We start from the raw sequence: 23,335 nt of genomic DNA on the forward strand, positions 1-23,335 counted from the left end.
GTAAGTGCTTCAAGTTCTCTTCACTTCCAGCAAGCAAGGTTGTGTCATCTGCATATCAGTCTTCCTCCAAATCTATTCAAATGACTGCCTCTTAGTTTCCTCATGAGCACAATTAAGTGTTCTGGAATTCCCATTCTTTGCAATGCCATCCATAATTTGTTATGATCCACATTGTCAAAGGCCTTTGCATAGTCAGTAAGGTACAGGTAAACATTTTTCTGGTATTCTCTGCTTTCATCCAAAATCTATTGGACACTAGCAATGTTATCCTTTGTTCCACGTCCTCTTCTGAATCTGGCTTGAATTTCTGGCAGTTCCCTGTTGATGCCCTGCTGCAACCATTTTTGAAATACCCTCAGTAAAATATTACTTATGTGTGATATTAATGATATTATTAGATAATTTCCTCATTCTGTTGGCTCTCCTTTCTTCGGAATGGGCACAAATAAGGACCTCTTCCAGTCACTTGGCCAGGTAGTTGTCTTCCAAATTTCCTGGCATAGATGTATGAATTCTTCCAGCATCTCATCTATTTGTTGAAACATCTCAAATTGTATTCCGTCCACTCCCAGAGCCTTGTTTTTTGCCAGTGCCTCCAGTGAGTCTTGGAATTCTTCCTTCAATATCGTGGGCTTTTGGTCATATGTTACCTCCTGAAGTGGTTGAACATCAACAAACTGTTTTTGGTACAGTGACTGTGCATATTTCTATCATCTTCTTTTGATGCTTCCTGCATTGTTCAATATTTTCTCCATAGAATCCTTCAATATTGTAACCCAAGACTCGAATTTTTTCTTCAGTTCTTTCATCTTGAGAAGTGTTGAGCGTGTTTTTCATTTTTCTAACTCCAGGTCTTTGCACATTTCATTATAATAATTTACTTTGTCTTTTCGAGCCGCCCTTTGAAATCTTCTGTTCACTTCTTTGCCTTAATCATTTCTTCCTTTCACTTTAGCTACTCCACATTCAAAAGCAAGTTTCAGAGTCTCTTCTGACATCCATTTTGGTCTTTTCTTTCTTATCTTTTTAATGTCCTTTTGCTTTTCTCATGTATCATACCCTTGATGCCATCCCTCGACTCTCTGGTTTCTGTCATTAGTGTTCAATGGGTCAAATCTATACTTGAGATGATCTCTGAATTCAAGTGGGATATACTCAAGGTTGTACTTTGGCTCTCATGGATTGTTTTAATTTTCTTCAGCTTAAATTTGAAATTGTAGGTGAGCAATTGATGGCCTGTTCCACAGTTGGCCCCTGGCCATGTTCTGACAGATGATATTGAGCTTCTCCATCATCCCTGTTTACATAGGTAGTCGATTTCTGTGTATTCCATCTGGTGAGGTCCACGTGTATAGTCATCCTTTATGTTGTTGAAAAAGGTTTTTGTAGTGAATATATTGTTGGTCTTGCAAAATTCTATTATGTGATCTCTGGTGTCATTTTTATCACCAAGGCCATATTTGCAAACTACTGATCCTTCTTGGAAACCCTGGTGGCATAGTGGTTAATTGCTATTGGCAGTTCAAATCCACCAGATGCCCCTTGGAAACTCTACGGGGCAGTTCTACTCTGTCCTATAGGGTCACTATGAGTTGGAATCGACTCAATGGCAACGGGTTTGGTTTACAAGTTTTTTGATCCTTCTTTGGTTCCAATTTTCTCATTCCAATCACTAGTAATTATCAATGCATCTTTATTGCATGTTTGATCAAGTTCAGACTTCAGAAGTTGGTAAAAATCTTCAATTTCTTCATCACTGGCATTAAACCAAAAAAAAAAAAAAAAACCCAATGCCGTTCAGTGGATTCTGACTCATAGCAACCCTATAGGATAGTGGTTGTTTTTTAAATTTGAATAATTGTTACATTAAATGGTCTTTCTTGTAGTTGTATTGATATTATCCTATGACTGACAGCATTGTACTTCAGGATAGATCTTGAAATGTACTTTTTCACAGTGAATTTGGCACTGTTCTCCTTCGATTTGTCATTCCTGGCAGAGTAGATCATATGATTTTCTGATTCAAAATGGCCAATACCAGTCCATTTCAGCTCATTAATGCCTAAGATATCTAACTTCAAGCATTGCATTTAATTTTTGACAACTTCCATTTTGAAATCTAAATTTATGTAAATTTTAAAGGAAAATACAGAGACTCAAATTTTTAGTTAATAGAGAGGTACTTTGTTCTATACCTCCCAAGGCCTCTGAGGTTATGTGTTGTGTCTTTGGAGAATTTTCACTGAGAGATATTTAGGCTCATTACTCTATAAAACTGAACAAATAAAAGAATAAATGCATTTGATACCAACTCTGTCCATAATGGCTGTTTTAGCCACTGTCAGTCACAGTTTAATACTTATAAAATATTTAAGAGATAGAAATTACTATTCTGTTTTACCAGAAATAAGACATTGAGAGTATTTAAGAAAACTTCAAAATTCATATTCTACCAATACCATGTTTTAATATATATGTGTCTTGAAACGAGGATGTCCAGTGTCAAGATTCACTTAATGTCTGTTTACTGCCTAGGCTTTCTCAAACAGTTGCAGTGTTTTCTCTTTCTCTAAAAATTTCCTCATGGTAAAAAATAAATGTATCCATTTTTCCTGTATAATATTTTATTATCACTTGCTTTAACCACAAATCTCTAGCCTGACCTAAAAATTTGCTTAACTTTTCAACAAGAAATTTTATTAATCATTTAACATGTGTCAAGGACTGTGCTAAGCATTGACAATACAAATACCAATAAAATACTGCCCTTGTACTTAACCAGGTCATGAGAGAGAAAGAGAAGAAGAGAGAGAGGAGACAAAGAGTAGAGGAGTTGAGATATGAGACAGATGAGAGAGACAGAGGAGTAATTAGGTGCTAACAAAGAATGTCTTTAACAGAGATTGTCTTAAGCGTCGCGATAGGATAGGAGTATATATTGGGTAGTGAGGAAGTGCATCATATAGGCAGGTACGTACCTCCAATTCTGGGTGTCAGAGGAGGTTCCAGCAAAGAGGTGGCACCTACAGTGGACTGTGGTAGGGTGAGTAGGAAACATTAAAGGTATATGGAAACAGAAGATGCAAACTCCAGGAAAAATAGGGAGCAGATACAATATTCCACGAGAGAAAACATGACATTGTTAAAACACTGGAAGGAGTTTAGTATGGGTAGTAAAGGAGTAAGGAGTCTGATACCAACAGAGTGTAGAACAAATGTGACTGTAATGAAAAATGAGACTAAGAGGTAGCCAAATTAGAGAGGTATTCTTCTATTTAATCATGACTGACTTTTTATCCTGAAACCTGGCCTAGCTCTGACTGCTTCACTGTCTTTGAGTTTTCTCAACATTCCTCTATTATTTCCATATTAACTTAAGAGTTTTTGCAGTAACATTGTTTGGTTTACATGATAAGTTTCAAGGAATGTCTCTGCAACATGCCCTCTACCCCATATGCTGTGACATGATGCTCCCAATAAAGAGACCAGTACGTCTTTCACATTTGCAAGCAGTTCAGCTAGACATCCTAGTTCTGAGGCAATCTCCTTTGAGATGAGATAAATCTGAGTTCAGAAACTGTCACCAAAGGAAAGACATGGATCAGTGAACTGGATCCAGGTATAGGCAAGTAGGAAAAACTGAATAACATTCAAAACGGAAAAGGAGTCTTTCGCTGTCATACTGAGACAGAGCTGAGGCTCCAGGGAATTGTAGCCACGATTATGAGAAAAAAACTTGTAATAATTATAGGAAAGCTTCAAGTAGATTTGTTAAGGGAAAGTTTGTAAGATTAGAAGAAAGATCTCTGTGTTTTGTGAACAATGACATCCTTGGAATTTAACTTTAGCTTCTATGTTTGCCTTACTTCGAAGTGCTTACAATCCATTAGTGGAGACAGATACCCAAACATATGTTTTAAGTGTACTGATTTTAAAATGGATGGGAGAAGGTATATGGAAGCATAGAGTAGGGACACTCACCCAAACGTCCTCAGGCGTCTGAGAGATGGCTCCATTGAAGACTAAAGTAGGAAATGATCCTAGAAACTGAATGTGAATGTATTAATCCATTACTTTACATTTCCTCTGTTGTCAACTGTTTATTCCTGTCTTTTGATTATTTTTCTAGTGGTCTTAGTTTTTAAAATCTTGATGTGTATAATTTGAAAAAAAAAACAAAAAACCCAGTTCCCAACGAGTTGGTTCCTACTCAGGACAGCTCCATATATGTCAGAGCACAACTGTGTTTCATAGGGTTTTCAATTTTTCAGAAGTATATCATCAGGCCTTTCTTCTGAGGTACGTATGGGTGGACTCAAACCTTCAACCTTTCAGTTAACAGCCAAGAACATTAACCTTAGGAGAAACAGAGGATGGATAATGTGGCTGAAAGGGACAAGAAGTGAGGTCAGCATAGGACAGAGCTTGCAGGGCCTTGTTAGTCAACGGTTAGGGTATTGAACCTCATCCCAAGGCGAAGGGGAGTTGTCTTCAGGGCTTTCAACAGTGAAATTACATAATTTGCATTTTTTGAAATGGCCTTTTTATGTGATGCTTAGAGAATCCAATTAAGGGGTTGAAGGTAGAAGGGACAGACATAGAAGGATTAATTGGAAAAGTAAAGCCCTAATCAAGAAATAGCAGTGGATTGAGCTGGGATGGTAGTTGTGGAGATGAAAATGAACATGAGGAATATATATATATATTCAGTGAAGCCTATGACAGCTGGATCAAAGGGACTGCCTCTTTTTTCTAGCTCTCACAAGTTTTCTGAAAGGATGCAGTCTTACCACTTTTCTATTGCTCATGTTGGCGGAAAATACTCAAGTTTTCCTTCTCTGACAGGTTTCTACTTAACATAGGTTCTGGCTTTCACAGATGTATATATATATGTACACACACACACATTTGTCAAATTTCACTGTCCTCAAGGCCCTCTCACCTCCACTGTTTTGTCAGTGAGTTCGGTTCAAACAATTCCAAAGCCCAGTGGGACCTCTCAGTGGCATCCTGTGTGATTGTCTGGTAGCTTTCCATAGCTGCTTTGAAATCAATGGGTTATATTTATTTTAGTTCATTTATTAAGGCTGTCCATGTTATTCATTTTGATATCCCCAGCACCTAGCAGGGTGGCTAGTACACTGTTGAAAGTTTGAGTTCATAATCATTTTGAGGAGTATTTTCATGAACTAAATATTTTGTGTTTTTTTCACTTTCGAATAAGATTCAAATTTTTTGGTAAGTCATTCAATATGACAGCTAAATTATTTCCTTAGCCTTCAGATAGTCTTAACTAATTAGGTTATTTTTTTTCTTTTCATCAATCTAATAAATTCAAAACGTGATAAGATATAAATGCCAAGTAAACTCACATAAACGAAATCAAAGTTGACAAAACTTAAGATGGAGGTAAAAGAATATTCTAATGTAATTTGCACATATATTTATAACAACAGATAGAAATTCAAAGTTTTAGTAAAAAGAACCAACTGTCTTTTATCCTTTTTCTCCAAATTTCTGTATCGCTACGACCAAAGGTCACTTTTCTGTATTTGTTTTATTTGACCTCTCAGCAACATTGCACACAGCTCATCATTCCTGATTTCTTAAAACACTCTTTCCCCCAGGTCTCTGTGACACCACCACACCCTTTTGGTTTTCCTCCTTCCTCTTTGGCCATTTCTCAGTTTCTTTTGCAAGTCCCTCCTTCTGTATTTGATCTTTAAATGTTCTTCAGGTTTTGGTCTTGAACCCTCTTCTCGTATTTTTACATTCTTTCCCCATGGGACATCATCACTTCCATGGTTTTAGTAACTTTCTAATGGTGATCATTATTAATGTTTTATCTTTGAACTCTTAAAAGTCTGTTGTTTTACTCCAGAATAATATATAATTATTGCTTACTTGGTATTTCCATTTCATTGTCTCCAGAAATCTCGAACCCAATATATTTAAACTGTACTCTTGGTTCTTCTTCTGCCTCCTGCTCCTCTTCCAGTGTTCTCCACATCAGTAGGTGGCACATCTGTGCATCCTGTTATTCATGGAAGGTACTTGGGAGTGAACCGTAATACCTTTCTCTCAAATCATCAACCCACCCAACAAATTACCAAGTCCTGTCAATTCTACTAGATAAAAAAAATACAGCCCTGGTGGTGTAATGGTTAAGTGCATGGCTGCTAGCCAAAAGGTTGGCAGTTCGAATCTACCTAGCAGTTATGGAGGAGAAAGACCTGATGATCTACTTCTGTAAAGACTACAGCCAAGAAAAACTTATGGAACACAGTACTACTCTGTCACATGCAGTCGCTGTGACTTGGAATTGGCTTGACAGCACACGATAGCTATATGAACTTGACAAATGGGTTTATTTTTCTTCCATTTTCAGTGGTGGTTGAATCGTGTTGCCTTGTCTCTCAGTGCTGAGTCAAATTGACAGGATTGTTGGTGCTCCATTTGTTTTCTCTTGTTTGACATTGTTCTTTCATTGATTTGTCATCTCAAACACTGACCAACTCCATTCTACTTTCCAATTGCTATTACTGTGAACTGGCCTTTTACAAAACAACAAAAATGACAGCAAAAAAGAAAGCTTTATTTTGATTTTGGTGAAGGCGTTGTATGAGTGTTTAAAGGAGAATGCTTAGAAAGCTCTAGATATTCATAAAAATATGGTTTATGGAATACACATAAGGACACAAGGATTAGTCTTCATTCTGGAAGCAACATGGTACATCATGAAAAGCATGGTTGTAGAGTCAAGCTTAGGTTCATATGCTAGCTCAGCTACATCCTCTGGGTCATCTCAGAGAGGTTATTTAATCTCACTGTATCTCATGTTTCTCATCTGTACATTGGGATAATAACGGTTTCCTCACTGTTTTGTTGTGAGGAGCAAATAAGCCACCTAGTAGGCTGCTCATTTTATACTTTCTTTCATTTTTTAAATTTCATTTTTTAATATTGAAGAGGATTTAAAGTACTTCCTGATGAATATCAAAGACTACAGACTTCAGTGTGGATTACACTTCAACATAAAGAAAACAAAAGTCCTCACAACTGGGCCAATAAGTAACATCATGATAAATGGAGAAAAGGTTGAAGCTGTCAAGGATTTCATTTTACCTGGATCCACAATCAACGCCCATGTAAGCAGCAGTTAAGAAATCAAACAGCATATTGCATTGGGCAAATCTCCTGCAAAAGACCTCTTTCAAGGGTTAAAAAGCAAAGATATCACTTTAAGGACTAAGATGCACCTGACCCAAGCCATGGTATTTTCAATCATCTCATATGCATGCAAAAGTTGGACAATGAATAAGGAAGGCTGAAGAATTGATGCCTTTGAATTATGGTATTGACAAAGAATATTCAATATGCTATGGACTGCCAAAAGAATGAACAAATCTGTCTTGGAGGAAGTACAGCCAGAATGCTCAATAGAAGCAAGGATGGCGAGACTACGTTTCACATACTTTGGACATGTTATCTGGAGGGACCAGTCCCTGGAGAAGGACATCATGCTTGGTAAAATAGAAGAAAAAGAGGAATACCCTCAATGAGATGGATTGACATGGTGGCTGCAACAATGCGCTCAAGCTTAACAACAGTTATGAGGATGGTGCAGGACTGGGCAGTGTTTCGTTCTGTTGTACACAGGGCCTCCATGAGTCAGAACTGACTTGGTGGCACCTAACAACAACAATATAACTTTTTCTTTTCTACATTAGATCTATTTTGAGAATTATTTTTTTTAAATATAATTTGTAACTGGTCCTAATTGTTCCTTTAATGAGTATTTACCTTTGTTATGTGCCTTTACATTGACTGACTTTTGGTGCAGCTCACTTTGAGAAAACAAGTAGATAAGAAGAGATGACAAGGGAAAGAGGAATGAGACTATAGGAAGAAACAAGTGTTAATTTTTTGTTAAATAAAATTTTATACGACCTTTGATAATGTGATTCCATTTGTACTAAAACAAAGATAAGAAGGCATTTAATTAGTAGGAGCTAGGTCACTTATCCTTTAATTCTACTGGATTGTGTAAATCAGTGTGGTTGGAAATAATAATTTCCTAATCTGTAAAATTCTAAAGAAAGACTTCGTACATGAACAAATGATTCACCTAAGGAAAGGGATAATAAGCAATCCTTAGATTTACAGAGAACTGGGGGCAACGGATTACACAAAGCCTGAGGTAATGCTTCAGTGGTTATGTGGAAAGCCTTTCAATTATTGGGACAGTATTTATCCTTTATCTTCTTGCTGAGATTAGTTTTAATGTCTATGCCTGCTTTAGATTTTGGTGGAGTTTTATTAGCCCCTTGTACAATGCTACCTTCTAAAATAAACTTAATACATTCTTTTTGGTGATTTTGTCACACAGTCTAATATCTTTTATGGTGGGCGTTGTCATCAAAATTTCAAATAAGATATAATCCACGTGGAGGTTAGAGAAGTTGTGTGCTTATGATTTGCCAGACATCTGAGTGGATGGGACATCAGGGTTAAGAGGTACAGGGGCCTCTGACTTCTGTTTGTCAACTGGGATATTGATTGGTTGTTACCTGAAAGACAGAGAGCACTTTCGGGCTCATCGCTGCACATCTGCAGACAGCAAGGTTATCATTTCAGAATCTAGGATCAGGATTTCATCCTGGGCTCCAGGAATCTGATATATATGACACTCTGATAAATGAATGGAGCAGGAGGTTTTGTTAAAAGGCACGCGTTGCTATAGCAATTTGCAATGTCTTCTCCAAGCAGAAATATGTAGGATACTACTGACTACTTCAATAAGACCAAAGAGAAGGTCAGGCCCAGTCTATGCTATAATAAAAAGGGAAAGGTTGCAGAAAAATGAATTTTGCTGATGATGAATGAGTACTACTTGTACTGGTAAGTGACAACTTTATTTATATTGTAAAAATAAATGCATTAAATATTCTTCTCCATCCCCATCATCATAATTACATTCATTAAATTTATGGGTACAAATGAGACTGTTGGATGTCATGAATGCAACCCTGATTTGAATATTGATATAATGACCAAACTGTTTACCTTGCCTCCAACCCAACACTTTTGCATTTTAATCCATCCTGCTCACCATTACTAGTTTTATCTTCTTATGGCTGCCTACAGTCCTCCTCCTTTCAAAACTTTATGGTCTGTATGTATGCATAAGGCCACATTTATTCATCCTGTCCTCTGAAACATGCACTCATTTCCCCTTGGCAGATTCTACAAATTATTCAAGACCCACCATGTCTTTCCTCCTTATCACAGATAGAAATGATTCTATCCTTTTCTGCATTGCCCTAGTCCTAGTTTTTATTACTTATTTTACTAATTGCTTCTTAAACACGACTACCAACTTAGCCAATGTTATAGATTGAGTTGTGTTCCCTAAAAATGTGTGTCAACTTGGCTAGGCCATGATTCCCAGTACTGTGTAATTGTCCACCATTTTATCTGATGTGATTATCCTATGTGTTGAAAATGCTGCCTCTGTGTTAATGAGGCAAGATTAGAGGCAGTTATGTTAATGAAGCAGGATTCAGTCTACAAGATTAGGCTGTATTTTGAGTTACTCTCTTCTGAGATATAAAAGAGAGAAGGAAGCAGAGAAACAGGGGGACCTCATTACCACCAAGCAAGAAGAGCAAGGAGCATGTCCATCCTTTGGACCCAGGGTCCCTGTGCTGAGAAGCTCCTAGACCAGGGGAAGATTAATGACAAGGAATGTCCCCCAGAGCCAACAGACAGAGAAAGCCTTCCCCTAGAGCTGGCATCCTGAATTTGGACAGCTAGCTTCCTAAGCTGTGAAAGAATAAATTTCTCTTTGTTAAAGCCATCCGCTGTATTTCTCTTATAGCAGCACTAGATAATTAAGACAGCCTCTTACCGTATGACCTTGAAATGTCACTTAAACCTCTCTGGGCCTCAGTTGCCTTATCTACAAAGTAGTGAATTAGAGTTATACTAGCTTTGTGGGCCATACGGTCTCTGTTGCAACTACTCAAATCTGCCATTAGCAGACATAAACAATATGTAATGAATGGGCATGACTTTTCCAATAAGACTTTATTAACAAAAACAGGCAGCAGGCTGGATTTAGCCGTGTGCTGTCGTTATCCTGGATTAGACTATAACCTCTGGGTCACCTTCCAGTGTTGAAATTCTATCAGAAGGGGAAAGCTCATTTCTATTCTTAACTTCTAATCCTGACATCAAGGGGTTGATGTTTTCCCTCAACATATCTCATCTCTTCATAAGACAGTACTCTAGTTAATTGACATTGATTGTGACTGATGGCTTTGGTTTTCACACTCTTTCCCCAGTACATTTCACAATGTTGTGGGCATTTTAATACATTTTCTATCAATACAGTAAATATGGAGGGATACTTCTTAGTTCCAAAGCAGATCAGTCTGACCAGAGCATAAACTGGGCACAACCTGGCTATCAATTTTCCTCCATAATCTTTTTATAGACCAAATTGCATGCAATATTATACTTTCAAACTTTTTGTTTCCTGATGTATTAGGGGAAAGCAGGATAATGGATGTGGTAAGCACTCAATAAATAGTGTTGGTTGGATGATTAATTAATATTAGGAGCACACAATCAATAGTTTGTGGCATTTTCATGCTAAAAATGATCTTCCGGAAATGTCCATATGCTTCCCAGTATATGATAAAATGTATAACTCCTTGGCAGAATATATCAATAAAAGTACCCGATCTTAGATTCAGTGAGCCCTGGATTGATTTACACTTTGCTTAAGCAGAAAATGAAGGGGGGCATTTTATTTTGCTTTCCCATGAAGTCTACTTTCACTCATCTTTGATCTAGCATTAATTAACATTTTCTGATAGCTCCCTATCGTATTTGACACTGCCATACTCAGCAGGCATGTGGATTTTTTTTTTTAATAAAGTCACTAAGATCCCTGGTAGAACACTTGTTCATAAGGCAACAAAAGCCTGCTGCATATCTTTGCTTCATTCGTACTGTAGTTATCTTTCAAATCCTTGTGTAAAGGGAGCTGAGATTCTATCTGCAGTCTTACCTCTAAAAGCAATATTCTATGTCCAGGGTAGTCATATCATTGCTATTGGCTTGAGGCCCCTCTGGTGTTTTTTTTTTTTTTTTTATCCTGCCTGACTTTCATTTCCTTAATAGGAAGGGCTGGCATTCCATATCAGCCCCTCTTATGTATTTTTTCCATTTTCTTCCAAACTTTCCTGTTCAAGTTGGCTGTACTGCATAAAATTGCCTTACATGTTCACTGTTACAGAAACTTTTTTTTTCTGTCTAAATCTATATTTACTAATACAGAATTGATCGGCCCAAAAAATATGAGTTTGAATTCCTGTGGGCAGTATATTGGGCACATACTGGGACCCCAGAAGAAATGAATCTTCAGAAGCATTGCAATGTTTTTCCTGGATAATTCCAGCATGCTGCAGTATATACCTACCACCAATAAAAAATACGACCTTTTTTTCTTCTTTTAACTCCAGATTCTGAGATGAATGTGACACCTGTTTTAAGAAACCTGATCCCTAAGCAATTGTGATTTTGACATGTGAGCTAGGAAATAATTTTTCTCATCACAGAAAAATTCCTGATTCTGCACAAATGCTTTTTCAAAATTTCTTTAAATTATCAGCTATCAATGTGTCTTTTACCTGACAGAAACCCTGAGGACCTTTTACCTGACATAAACCCTAAAGGTAAATATGAAGAACCACTACCATTAGAGATAACTCAAAGGAAGTTAAACCAACTTGGAAATTGCAGTCTTAGGCAATGATTAAGCAATGTGATCATCAGGGACACATCTCTTGTGTAATGAGAAGTGCTTCTAAAATACTGCTACATTTGATTTACCTGCTCATTCAACCTTGAAATCTTAAAGCTATCCTTTACTCTCCCTTTCTGTCCATATAAATTGACCAACAAATTCCATCATTATTAGTTTCTAAATAGCTCTCAAATCTATGTGCTCCTGCTCATTCCCACTGCAAGTATACTTCAACTCATTTCCTCAACAAATATTTATTTAAGGCCAACTATGTGACAGGAACAATTCTAGGTGTTGAAGATACAGCAGTGAAAAGAATAAACAATATTTGCTTTAATAAATCTTACATTCTTATTTAGAATTTCACCATTTCTTGCCTAGACTACAATATTCATGTTTTGCTTCCAATTTTCTCCCCTGAGAATCTACCCCTCCATCCCACATTAATACCGGAGTTATCCTTCTGACAGATAGTCTGGGTTATGCCATGTCTCCTATTTAGATGGCTCTTTATCAACGACTTTGTAAATTCCAAGCTTGGTAACCATGAACATTCTTTATGGCTTTAGTCAATCCTCCTGTTCTACTTTCATTTCCAGTCCCTCCTATCACTGTTCTGCCACCACATTGGACGAATAGCTGCTCTTAGGATAGGCTGGGATGAGCTTTTCATGGCTCTCTTGTGACTTTACACTTCTTTATTGTGCCTGAAATTCTACCTGAAGAACTCCTACTCAACCCTGCAAAGGAAGCCTTCTTAGCGTTCTGCATACCATTAATTTCCTCATCTATAACTGCAGGAATTTTTAAAACATGCTTTTTTTTTTGAAGTAGCAGTTAATAGAAAAAAAATTTTTTTTTTTAATTCAGATTATTTGTATATTTTTTGTTTTCTGTTCCCTAACATGGCCCCCATTTGATTGTCACTTTTTAAAGGAAAAAAATCGTGTCTTCTTTGTACTAAATAATATTTTTTTGAATAAAGGCAGAAATAAATGGATGAAATATACAAAGGAGTCTGTGCTTTTCTTTTAAAAAAGATATTTGTGGAATTATCAATACTTCTTTATAAAAGCTGTATACTCAGCTCTAATTTACCTTGTATCATCTGACCACTGCTGTGTGTATGGACTTCAGAGGCAAAATCTACCAAAATCAAGGTAGAAAAAAATAATCATTTTAAATCTTATCCAAATTAGTTCACCTGGTCCAATAATTTTACAGTTTAGGTATAGCCTAGTATAAGGGTTTCAGGAGTTTAGTATTGTTTAAAAATGAAAGGGGCCCTGTTGACACAATTATTAAAGCACTTGGCCTCTAACTGAAAGGTTGGCAGTTTGAACCGACCAAGTGTGCCAGCCACTCCGTAGGAGAAAGATGTAGCACTCTGCTTCTGTAAAGATTTACAGCCTTGGAAACCCTATGGAACAGTTCTGCTCTGTCCTATAGGATCACTGTGAGTCGGAACCGACTCGACAGCAATAGGTTTGGTTTTTGGTGAGTTTTAGTATTGTTAGCACAGTTATTATTTCATACTTTTAAAACATTGTTTAATATTTACATTATCTTAAAGATCAATGTCCTTTTTAACTTCCAATTATTATTTTTATTGTAGTAAAATATATATAACAAAACATTTGCCATTTTAACCATTTTTAAGTGTATAATTCAGTGACATTAATTACATCCATCATGTTGTACAACCATTGCAACTATCCTCTTGTCATGTTTTTATCAGCCTAAACAGAAACCTAAGTAATAACTCCACAGCCATTTCCCTCAGCCCCTGGTAATGACTAATAAACTTTTGTCTCTACACATTTGCTTATTCTAAGTATTTCATATAAGTGTGGTCATAGGTCATATGGTATCTGTCCTTTTGTGTCTGACTTATTTTACTCAACATAATGTTTTCAATGTTCATTCATGTTATAACATGTATCAAGGACTTCATTTCTCTTTATGGCTTAATAATATTCCATTTTATGGATATACTGCACTTTGTTTATCAATTCATCTGTTGATGGACAATTGGATTGTTTCCATCTTTTGAATATTTTAAATAATGCTGCAAAGAACATTGGTGTAAAAGTATCTTTTTTTAATCCTTTCTTTCAAGTCTTTTGGGCATATACCTAGTAGTGGAATTGCTGGATCATATGTTAATCATATGTTAATTGTATGTTTGACTTTTCAAGGAACCACCAAACTGTTTTCCACATTGGTTGTACCATTTTCATTAGCAATGAATGAGGGTTTCTATTTCTTTACATCATCACTAACACTTGTTATTTTCTATTTTTCTGGTATTTGCCATCCTAGTGGGTGTGAGGAGCCCTGGTCTTGTAGTGGTTAAGAGCTAGGCTGCTAACCAAAATGTTGGCAGTTCAAATCCAGCAGCCACTCCTTGGAAACCATATAGAGCAGTTTTACTCTGTCCTATAGGGTCACTATGAGTTGAAATCCACTCGGTGGCAACAGTTTGGTTTTTGGTTCAGTGGGTGTGAAGCGGTATCTCATTGTGATTTTCATTTGCATTTCTTTTTCTTGCACTTTTGGCCTTTTGTTAATCTTTTTGTTTTTGAGTTGCAGGAGTTCTTTATATATCCTAGATATTAAACCTTTATCAGATATATGGTTACCAAATATTTTTTCCTATTCTGTGGGTTGTCTCTTGATAAAGTCCTTTGATGCATGAATGTTTTTAATTTTGATGAAGTCCAATTTATCTCTTTTTTCTTTTGTTGCTTGAGCCTTTGATGTCATATCTGAGAGTCTGTTGTTTAAACTAGGTGTCAAAATGTTATCCCTATGTTTTCTTCTAAGAGTTTTATGGCTTTAGTTCTTATTTTGGTCATTGATCCATTTTTAGTTAACTTTTTTTGTATATGGTGTGAGGTATGGTCTAACACCATTTTTTGCATATGGAGATCGAGTTGTCCCAGCATCATTTATTGTACAAGTGATTCTTTCCCTATTGAATGGACTTAGCACCCTTGTTTAAAATCAGTTGACTATAGATGTATCCATTTATTTCTGGACTCTCAATTCTATTCCATTGGTCTGTATGTCTGTCCTTATACCAGTACCACACTGTTTTTGTTACTATAGCTTTATAGTATGTTTTGAGATTGAGAAGGGTGAATATTACTTTCTTCATCTCTTTCAAGATTGCTTTGGCTATTTGGTGCCCTTTGCAATTCCATATGAATTTCAGAATTGACTTTTAGCATTGTTTAAAAAAAAAAAGAAAAATGCTCTTGGAATTTTGGCCGGAATTGTATTAAATCTATAGATCTCTTTGGGTAGTATTGACAATCTCTTTTCAGTAGTCTTTGTCTCCATGAGCATGGAATGTCTTTCCATTTACGTAGGTCTTCCTTTGCTTCTTTCACAGAATTTTATAATTTTCAGTAAACTAGTCTTTCACTTCCCTGGTTAAATTAATTTCTAGATATATTACTCTTTTGGATGCTATTGTACGTGGAATTGTTTTCTTAATTTCTTTTTCAGATTGTTCATTGCTGGTGTAGAGAAACACAGTTGATTTTTGCACGTTGATCTTATAACCTGCAACTTTGCTGAATTCATTTTTTAGCTCTAATAGCTTTCTAGTGAATTCTTTTGGATTTTTGATATATAGGATCATGTCATCTGCAAATAGAGATACTTTTACTTCTTCCTTTCCAGTTTGAATTCCTTTTATTTCTTTATCTTGCCTTATTATTGTGACTAGAACTTGCAGTAAAATGTTGAATAGCAGTGGTGAATGCAGGCATCCTTGTCTTAAAACAACATACTTCTGAAAAAGAACACACATAAACACATATAACTGTAGATATACAAAATCTTATATCATCATTCTTCTGTGGGCTTTAATATCTTACTCTGCCAAGGCCGTATGATCGCTCCATAAAAAATTTTCAAATTATGTAAAAGAGCAGTGTTTCAAGAGCTACCTAAAAGTGAGCATAAAAAGGAATCCAGAAGGAAGATCTTAAATGATGACATGCTTGGAGTGAGAGCTATAACTACAGACTCAGTGTAGGGAGCGCTCACACGTACTCAGCAAATGTGGTACCAGATTAAGAGCTGCTCAGGTTTTTTTTTTTAATACCAGTTATTTTCCCAAGTGTTAGTAAATTTTGAGAGGTAAGAAGCACTAATAAGTCTTGACAAGTAATTGAAACAATTCAATTTAACAAAGCAGAAAAAATGCAAAAGAACAGTAAAAAGTTCAAATTAGGTAGAAGCCCTTGTGGAGAGAAAAGTCAGTATTAAGATCTCTCAAGCTTGTGAACCTATTGCACAACTTGTTTTAAATTAGCAAGGTTATGGAAACAGCCTCAGCAGAGTGCGGTTAAAGTTCTGGTTTGTCTACAAAATATTTGTCAATAATCTTAAAAATGAAAATGTGAAGGAAAGAGGAAGAATAGAAGACTAGTTGTATTTAGAGCAAATACGAATATAATAAAGATCTTCGTGTCCTCAAAGACATTTGTGAAAATACATGTATGTTTCTAGAATCTTCAGCCTTTTGGTATATTGGCAGCAAAAAGTACAGTACAGTTTAGAAACGGCCATATGTTAGGAAAAAATGCCCCCCATAGGTCAAGAAAAAAGGAACTCTGTCCTGCAAATAAATAAGCGGCCATCTTGTTTTGCACTAGATAAAAATAAACAGACAGTAGCTGTCAGGTTGATTCTGAATTATGCTAACCCTCTGTGTGTCAGAGTAGAACTGTGCTCCGTAGGGTTTTCTTTTTCTCCTTTTTATTTTAGTTGTGGTAAATATGTATGTAACAAACCATTTGCCTTTTCAGCATTCTTCACATGTACGATTCAGTGACATTGGTTATGTTTATCATGTTGTTCAACCATTACTATTATCCTTTTCCAAATCTCTCTGTCACTTTTAACAGAAGCTCAGTGTACCCTAAGCAGTGAGTCCTTTCCCCTCCCTCACAGCTGCCCCTGGCAACCACTAATAGTTACGACAACACAAATACTGTATGATTCTACTTATATGAAATATCTAGGATAGGCACGTATATAGAGACTGTAGGGTTTTCAGTGGTTGATTTTTTGGAAGTAGATCACCAAGACTTTCTGCCAAGGTGCCTCTGGGCAGACTATTTGTTTAGCAGCCTGAACACCGTGACCATTTGAACCACCTGGAGACTCTGCACTAGATAACCTGTATTTATTTTGTATGGATAAAGGTTTTAACACAATCACGTGTATTTGCTATGATTGTTGTTGTTGTTAAGTGCTGTTCAGTCTATTCCGACTCATAATGACCCTGTGTATAACAGAACAAAATATTGCCTGGTCCTGCACCATTGTGCCCTCACAATTGTTGCTATGTTTGTGTCAATCCATCTCGTTGAGGGTCTTCGTCTTTTTCGCTGACCCTCTACTTTACCAATGGGAAATTAGCTGGGGCAAGGTGATTTTTCCCAGTCTTTTAGAGCATGGGCTATAGAAAACAATTCACAGGTCTATTTCTCTACAACATCACATTGTGACTCTGTGGGATATTTGATTACCATTGTGGGAACCACCTAGAGAAGAGAAAGGAGAGAAAAGACTGCTGAAGGTCACAGTGCAAACATGAGCTCTTGTGATGGATGGACCTTATCTGTCATTTGACACAGAGGTTGTTACACAGGAGAATGGCACAATAGCTTCTGTGAGGAGGTGTGGTATTTTCTTCCCATCTAAATTTTGCATAAAGGTTATCATCCTTTGTTTATACTTTTCTTTCACAGGCATCTAACCCTCTGAAAGTCTTAGGCTCAGCAGCCTGACTTTCCCTTTCCTCTCTGACCTCTAGTAGATGACTTGATTAATTTGTTCTGCTGCCCATTTTGAGGAGGTTTATAATAATATGAATGCTGATGTTCTCTTCGGGTTTAAAATGACTGGTGTTTTAAATAATGCATCTAAAATTATGATAAACAGCAATGCTTCTTGCAATAAAAATTACACCCATTCTATGGAGTTAATAGATTTGCAAGATAAGAATTATTGCTGTTTTTATATCACTGAAAATATTATTTCGATAACTAAGAAAATATCCAGATACATAGTGAAAAATATTAGCAATTGGACAAAAGTAAATGTATTGGTTCATAATTCTTAAAAGTCTCCAAAGTAAGACAGTTTACTTAATTTTTATTTTATTCAGTAATGCTAGAATAAGAAAAGTTACACAACTATATTCTGAAGTGCTCTCCTCCTTTGTGAGAAAATGTTCTCTTTCCTTAGTATTTGTTAGTCTCTCACCTGTTGGTATTGGAGTTATGTGTAATTATTATTTTGCTGAGTCTTACTTCCATAGGAAGCTATGGATCCTCATCCTTCAATATACTGTTTCAGTATTCCTGTGACTATCTGAAAAGGACTCATTAATAAATGCAATACTCATTTTGTGGTGTATTGCTCTTATATGTCTCTTCTAGTCCCTCTATTGAATATTACTTTGTCCTCTCATTATCCTCAATGCATAGGAGCTAAGAAGCTTGAAAGATCTTACTAAGAAAGAAATCTTTATATACTTCTGGTGTTACCCACTATTTGACTGTTATTAAGGTGTTGTGGCACAATGGTTAAGTGCTCGGTTGATAACTGAAAGGTTGGTGGTTCCATCACACCAGCTGCTCCTCGGAAGAAAGATGTGGCAGTCTGCTTCTGTAAAGATTACAGCCTTGGAAACTCTATAGAGTAGTTGTACTCTGTCCTATAGGGTCGCTATAGGTCAGAATCGACTCAACGGCACATAACAACACCAATTATTTCATAGAGTATACAGAGTTTTGAGTGGAATAAGTCTTTCGGGTTTAATAATAAGTCTGACTTGTCACTTCCCCAACTCTGGACTCAGTTGAGTCCAATGTGGGATCTAAGATTGGGTGTATTTGAGGGATGGGGAACAACCTACACTCTCAATTGCTCCTCCTCTCTTTTGTCCAGGCTTTGTTACTGGGTGAAACTTGTTATATCTGATACCTCTTTTTTGGTTGGGTGTTCTCTCTTAGCGGTCTCTTTAGTGCCTCCAGCAGGACTACCCGCAACTGCTCACCACACATGGTGGCATCTCAGGTATTTTGTTACTCTCCTGCCTACGTAATCTCAGTTGAATGGCTTCTTAAAGACTCTTCTGATTTGGTTTTGTATTTTATGTAAATAGCTAAAGTAAGGTAGCCAGATGACTTTGAAAGGAGGTTTGATTGAGTGATAAAGGCTTTCGGAAATCGTTATGATGGACATGAAATTTCAGTGAAAGATGAGAGACTGGAAGTTTCAGATGTTATCACTACTTGACATAGGTAATGGCCTTTGGAAATTTTAGAGCACATTGTAATAATTGGTATTTTTTTTTTTATGGTGATGCCTTTTTTAGAGAAGCTACAAGGATGTAGATGCATTTACAAAATTGAAAAATGGAAATTCAATTAGTTTGAACTTAAAACTGCCAAAAGACTTGAAGCCTTCTAGATCTCCAGTCTATCCCTGTGTGCAGCAGAGAACTAAAAGAGAGATGGTGCTATCAGTGCAGTTACCACTCCTAGCCTGTATGAAAGCCTTGGTGGCATAACGGTTAATCAGTAGTTCAATTGCTAACAAAAGTTCAGCAGTTTGAACCCACCAGCTGCTCAGTAGGAGAAAAGACCTGGTGATCTGCTCCCATAAAAATTCCAACCTAGGAAATGCTGTGGGGCAGTTCTATTCTGTACTGTAGGGTCACAATAGTTGAAATCGACTCAATGACACATAACAAGAACAACAGCCTCTACAAGACAAGAGAAAGCAAAATTGTCATTAGAGCTTTTCTGCCCTCCCCCACCCTAAGTCACTTCTTCTTCCCTCACTCCCATGCCAAATAATCCAAACGCATTAATATTTTCTTGAAGGTCACAAGAAGCCTACTGTAAACCTGCCATCTTCAAGCAATGCTTCTATTCTACGATGCCACCATTCTATTCTGTACCTTATTTAGAAGCAGCCTCTGTAAACCCACGTGTTGGAAAATGTTTGATCGATAAATTTGTATCACTTCTGGGAATGTTTGTTCTGTAGTGACAGAACATAATTTAGCTTGAAGTAATTTTGATGTTGGCTTTTCAGGAATTACGATAGGTTCACGGGGACATATGTGGACAGAATTGCATTCTCGTAGTCCCTCACATCACATGAACATGATCGTCAATATACTTTCCTTCCATAAAATTGATGCTATTTAGGACATACTGCAATTGGGAGCTGTATGTTTCTAAGAAAAAGAAAATAATTTATCAAGAAGAATGTGGCATTTGGAGTCCTGGCAGCATTTCTCACTTTATGATCTTGGACAAGTCTTAGTAACCTCATTGGTAAATTAAATATGTTAATTACACCTATGCCACTGCATTCAGTCAAGAGAAAAAAAAGGTTTTGTACGTGCAAGTGTTTTATGAACTGTTAGGCGCAACATTGAAGTGGGTCAGTTCTGGGACTATAGGATTTAATTTCTATATGTAGCACGTGTTTATAGAAGTCCAAAATTTTAGGTACATAGCCACTTTATAAAATAATGAATGCATATAAATACTTTTATATAAACTCATGTACAATTATCTACATTTCCATTATGGTTTTTATCAGTAGTCTTGGAGATTTTCAGTTTATGCCTTTAGGATACAGGTTCAGTGGGGTAGCTATAAAGTGGGTATCATCTTCAAGTATTTTGAAACTTATGTACCTTGGGACTTCCGTACCTTAGGACTTCCATACCTTAGGACTTCTGTCTTTTAGTCAATGAGCTTGATTCAAGCCATTTAGATATAGACCAGCCTATTCCGGGCAAGTAATAAAGTTATGGTCAAAAAAAAAAAAAAACTATACAAGAATTTCTGTAGGGCATGATGCTAATTCCATAGTAAAACAGGTTGGGGCAAAAGGAAAATTAATATAACTGACAAAAATTTGCATTGTTTCAAATCAAACATTGTTAACCTTACCAATATTTTTATTATTATTATCTATAGATGGGGCACGATGAAAGGAGCAAAGGGACGGAAAGAAAAATTTTGGGTATGTAATTCTTTCCAATTGAATTCCTACTGTGAGGCGAGAACTTTAGAATCTGCTGTCCCTCTACTCTCTGATTTGTTCTATTTAGTCACATCCTATGGCCCTATAATTTTGGTCATAATATTGGTGTTCTCTCTAGCATGAAACTCATCATACTTATTTATATGATAGTAATAGTTTTCCTTAATTCCTCTTATTTCAAATTTTAAAATGAGATTAAGTATTTTTTTTCAAATGGAGAATAAAGACAAGTTTTTGTTTTACTATTATAAACTCATAGTTAAAGTACTGCTTAGACTTCCCTTGTATATGTAAGTCAACTTTGTGTTCTGACATTATTTTTTGCTATGGATAATGTACTTGTTATGTTAGTATTGATTGTACCTCTATATAGCTCTCTCTTTCTCTCTATCCCAAAAACCCAGTGCCGTTGAGGAGCACCTGGCGGATTCGAACTGCTGACCTTTTGGGTTTATGTATGTATATACACACACACTATGGCACAATGATTAAGAGATTGGCTGGTAACCAAAAGGTCGGCAGTTCAAATCCACCAGCTCCTCCTTGGAAACCCTATGGGGGCAGTTTTACTCTGTCATATAGGGTTACTATGAGTCAGAATCAACTCAATGGCAATGGGAGATACATATATATATATATATGCTAGAGAGTATGTGTTTGTTTTTTGCCAGTTGTAACAGACACGTTTCTTTACTGGGAAAGAATGAATATCTAGACTCAAAAATAACACAAAGTTACAGGAAACAGTTTTAAAAATATTGGATCATAATACCTCAAATATTCTGTTGATTAAAATCAATTTTAATTAATTATCTCTAGTCCTTACCTACTTTTTCACGTAAATAGAATTAAGTCTAAGTGATAATATTCACCATGGAATTTGTATTTGAATGCACATGCTAGAGGGCATATTATTGCTTATAAAACACTAGATACCAGAACTTGTGCTCATCAGAGCGGCTCTTGTTAATTAGATTTCTCTACAATGCACTCACAAAAATCCTTCACCCAAATGTGTGGTTACACTTTAAATGCACTTTATTGCTATGTGGAGGTATTATGTTTTTAAGTGGAATTAGTATTCTTTGTATTTAAACTGACCTTTATTAAATATTATTTTCCTCATTAAAATAAAGTGAAGTAGCCAACAATTAACAGTAATATGCAAGAGGTAAAATTCATAAATTGTGAAAGAGGATATGTCATCTGAATGCCTACAATTAAATTTCTGTATAGGATTTTTATTAAATGTATTTAAATTGTTATTCAAACAAGTTCTTTGATTAGTGTACTTAAGTCAGAAGAGTTCATAGCACGTAGCACTTGGTAACTATTTGTTAAGTGAATACATGAACTTGCAGAGGGAAACTTTCTGTAATTTTCCCACCCTCAACCCAATCATTTCCACCCTAGAGTCCAAATTATATAACTACATAGATGGGGTGTACACACACACACATACATATATATACTCACACACTCATTCTCATATATTAAACACATATGCTATGTTTTTAACTACTTTTGTTTTAGTTACCATCAATTCTAAACTTAAGACGTATCAAAAATTTTCAAAGAAAACCTTATTTCATAGGGGTGGGGACAGGCTTTCTTTCTACTGTCACTCTTTTGGATAAATTGTTGAATGTAAGTGGCAAGAATCAGTCTGAAAATTTATCGTATTTTATCAAATCGCACCTTTTGGCTGGCATTTTCCCCAATAGGCTGGAGCCCTGGTGGAGCAGTGGTTAAGGGTTAGGCTGCTAACCTAAAGGTCATCAGTTTGAATCCACCAGCCACTCATTGGAAACCCTATGGGGCAGTTCTACTCTGTCATATAGGGTTGCTCTGAGTTGGAATAGACTCGATAGCAACGGGTTTGGTTTTTGGTTTTAGACTGTATCCTAATCTTGAGCAAAGATCATGTTTGCCTTATTTACCAATGTATCTCAAGGGAAAAGCATAGTAACTGATACCTAATGGGAACGTAAACACTATTTGTTGAATGAATGAACAAACCAATAACTTTAATTTATGCATTCAGGAAAAATATTAAAATCACTAAAATAATTTTTATTCTGTATAAAACGATATTAGTTTAATTAAAATATAAAAATCTTTAAGTACTGTTTTGCCAGGAATTGTGGCAGGCGTAAGAAGTTATCTCACTCACATACACATATACATACACATATGAATGAATACTGCATTAGTCACCCGGGTCAGAAAAAAAGAATTCTTAATTGATATCACAATCAGATCAATAGCCAAACTAACATTGCAGCATCAGCCCCTATACTTTTAGTCTTGTGGGTGATGTGATAAGCACCAATTTTATATACATACACACACACATACATACATATATATATCATAGATGAGGGACAAAAACAATGGATTTCCCCAGTTATATACAGGAAAGAA

At 36.2% G+C, this 23,335-nt stretch overlaps 1 protein-coding gene across 1 annotated transcript in view; it reads left to right on the plus strand.

The window, feature by feature from the left end:
- Nucleotides 1–23,335, plus strand: part of TINAG (tubulointerstitial nephritis antigen) — a 111,100-nt gene that overhangs the window by 71,803 nt on the left and 15,962 nt on the right. The window contains exon 10 of the mRNA XM_049894596.1: nt 20,845–20,890. Within this exon, the coding sequence (XP_049750553.1) occupies nt 20,845–20,890 (46 nt within the window). The remainder of the gene's footprint in view (nt 1–20,844; nt 20,891–23,335) is intronic.

Source organism: Elephas maximus, chromosome 1 (genome assembly GCF_024166365.1).
Source record: "Elephas maximus indicus isolate mEleMax1 chromosome 1, mEleMax1 primary haplotype, whole genome shotgun sequence".
NCBI lineage: Eukaryota > Metazoa > Chordata > Mammalia > Proboscidea > Elephantidae > Elephas > Elephas maximus.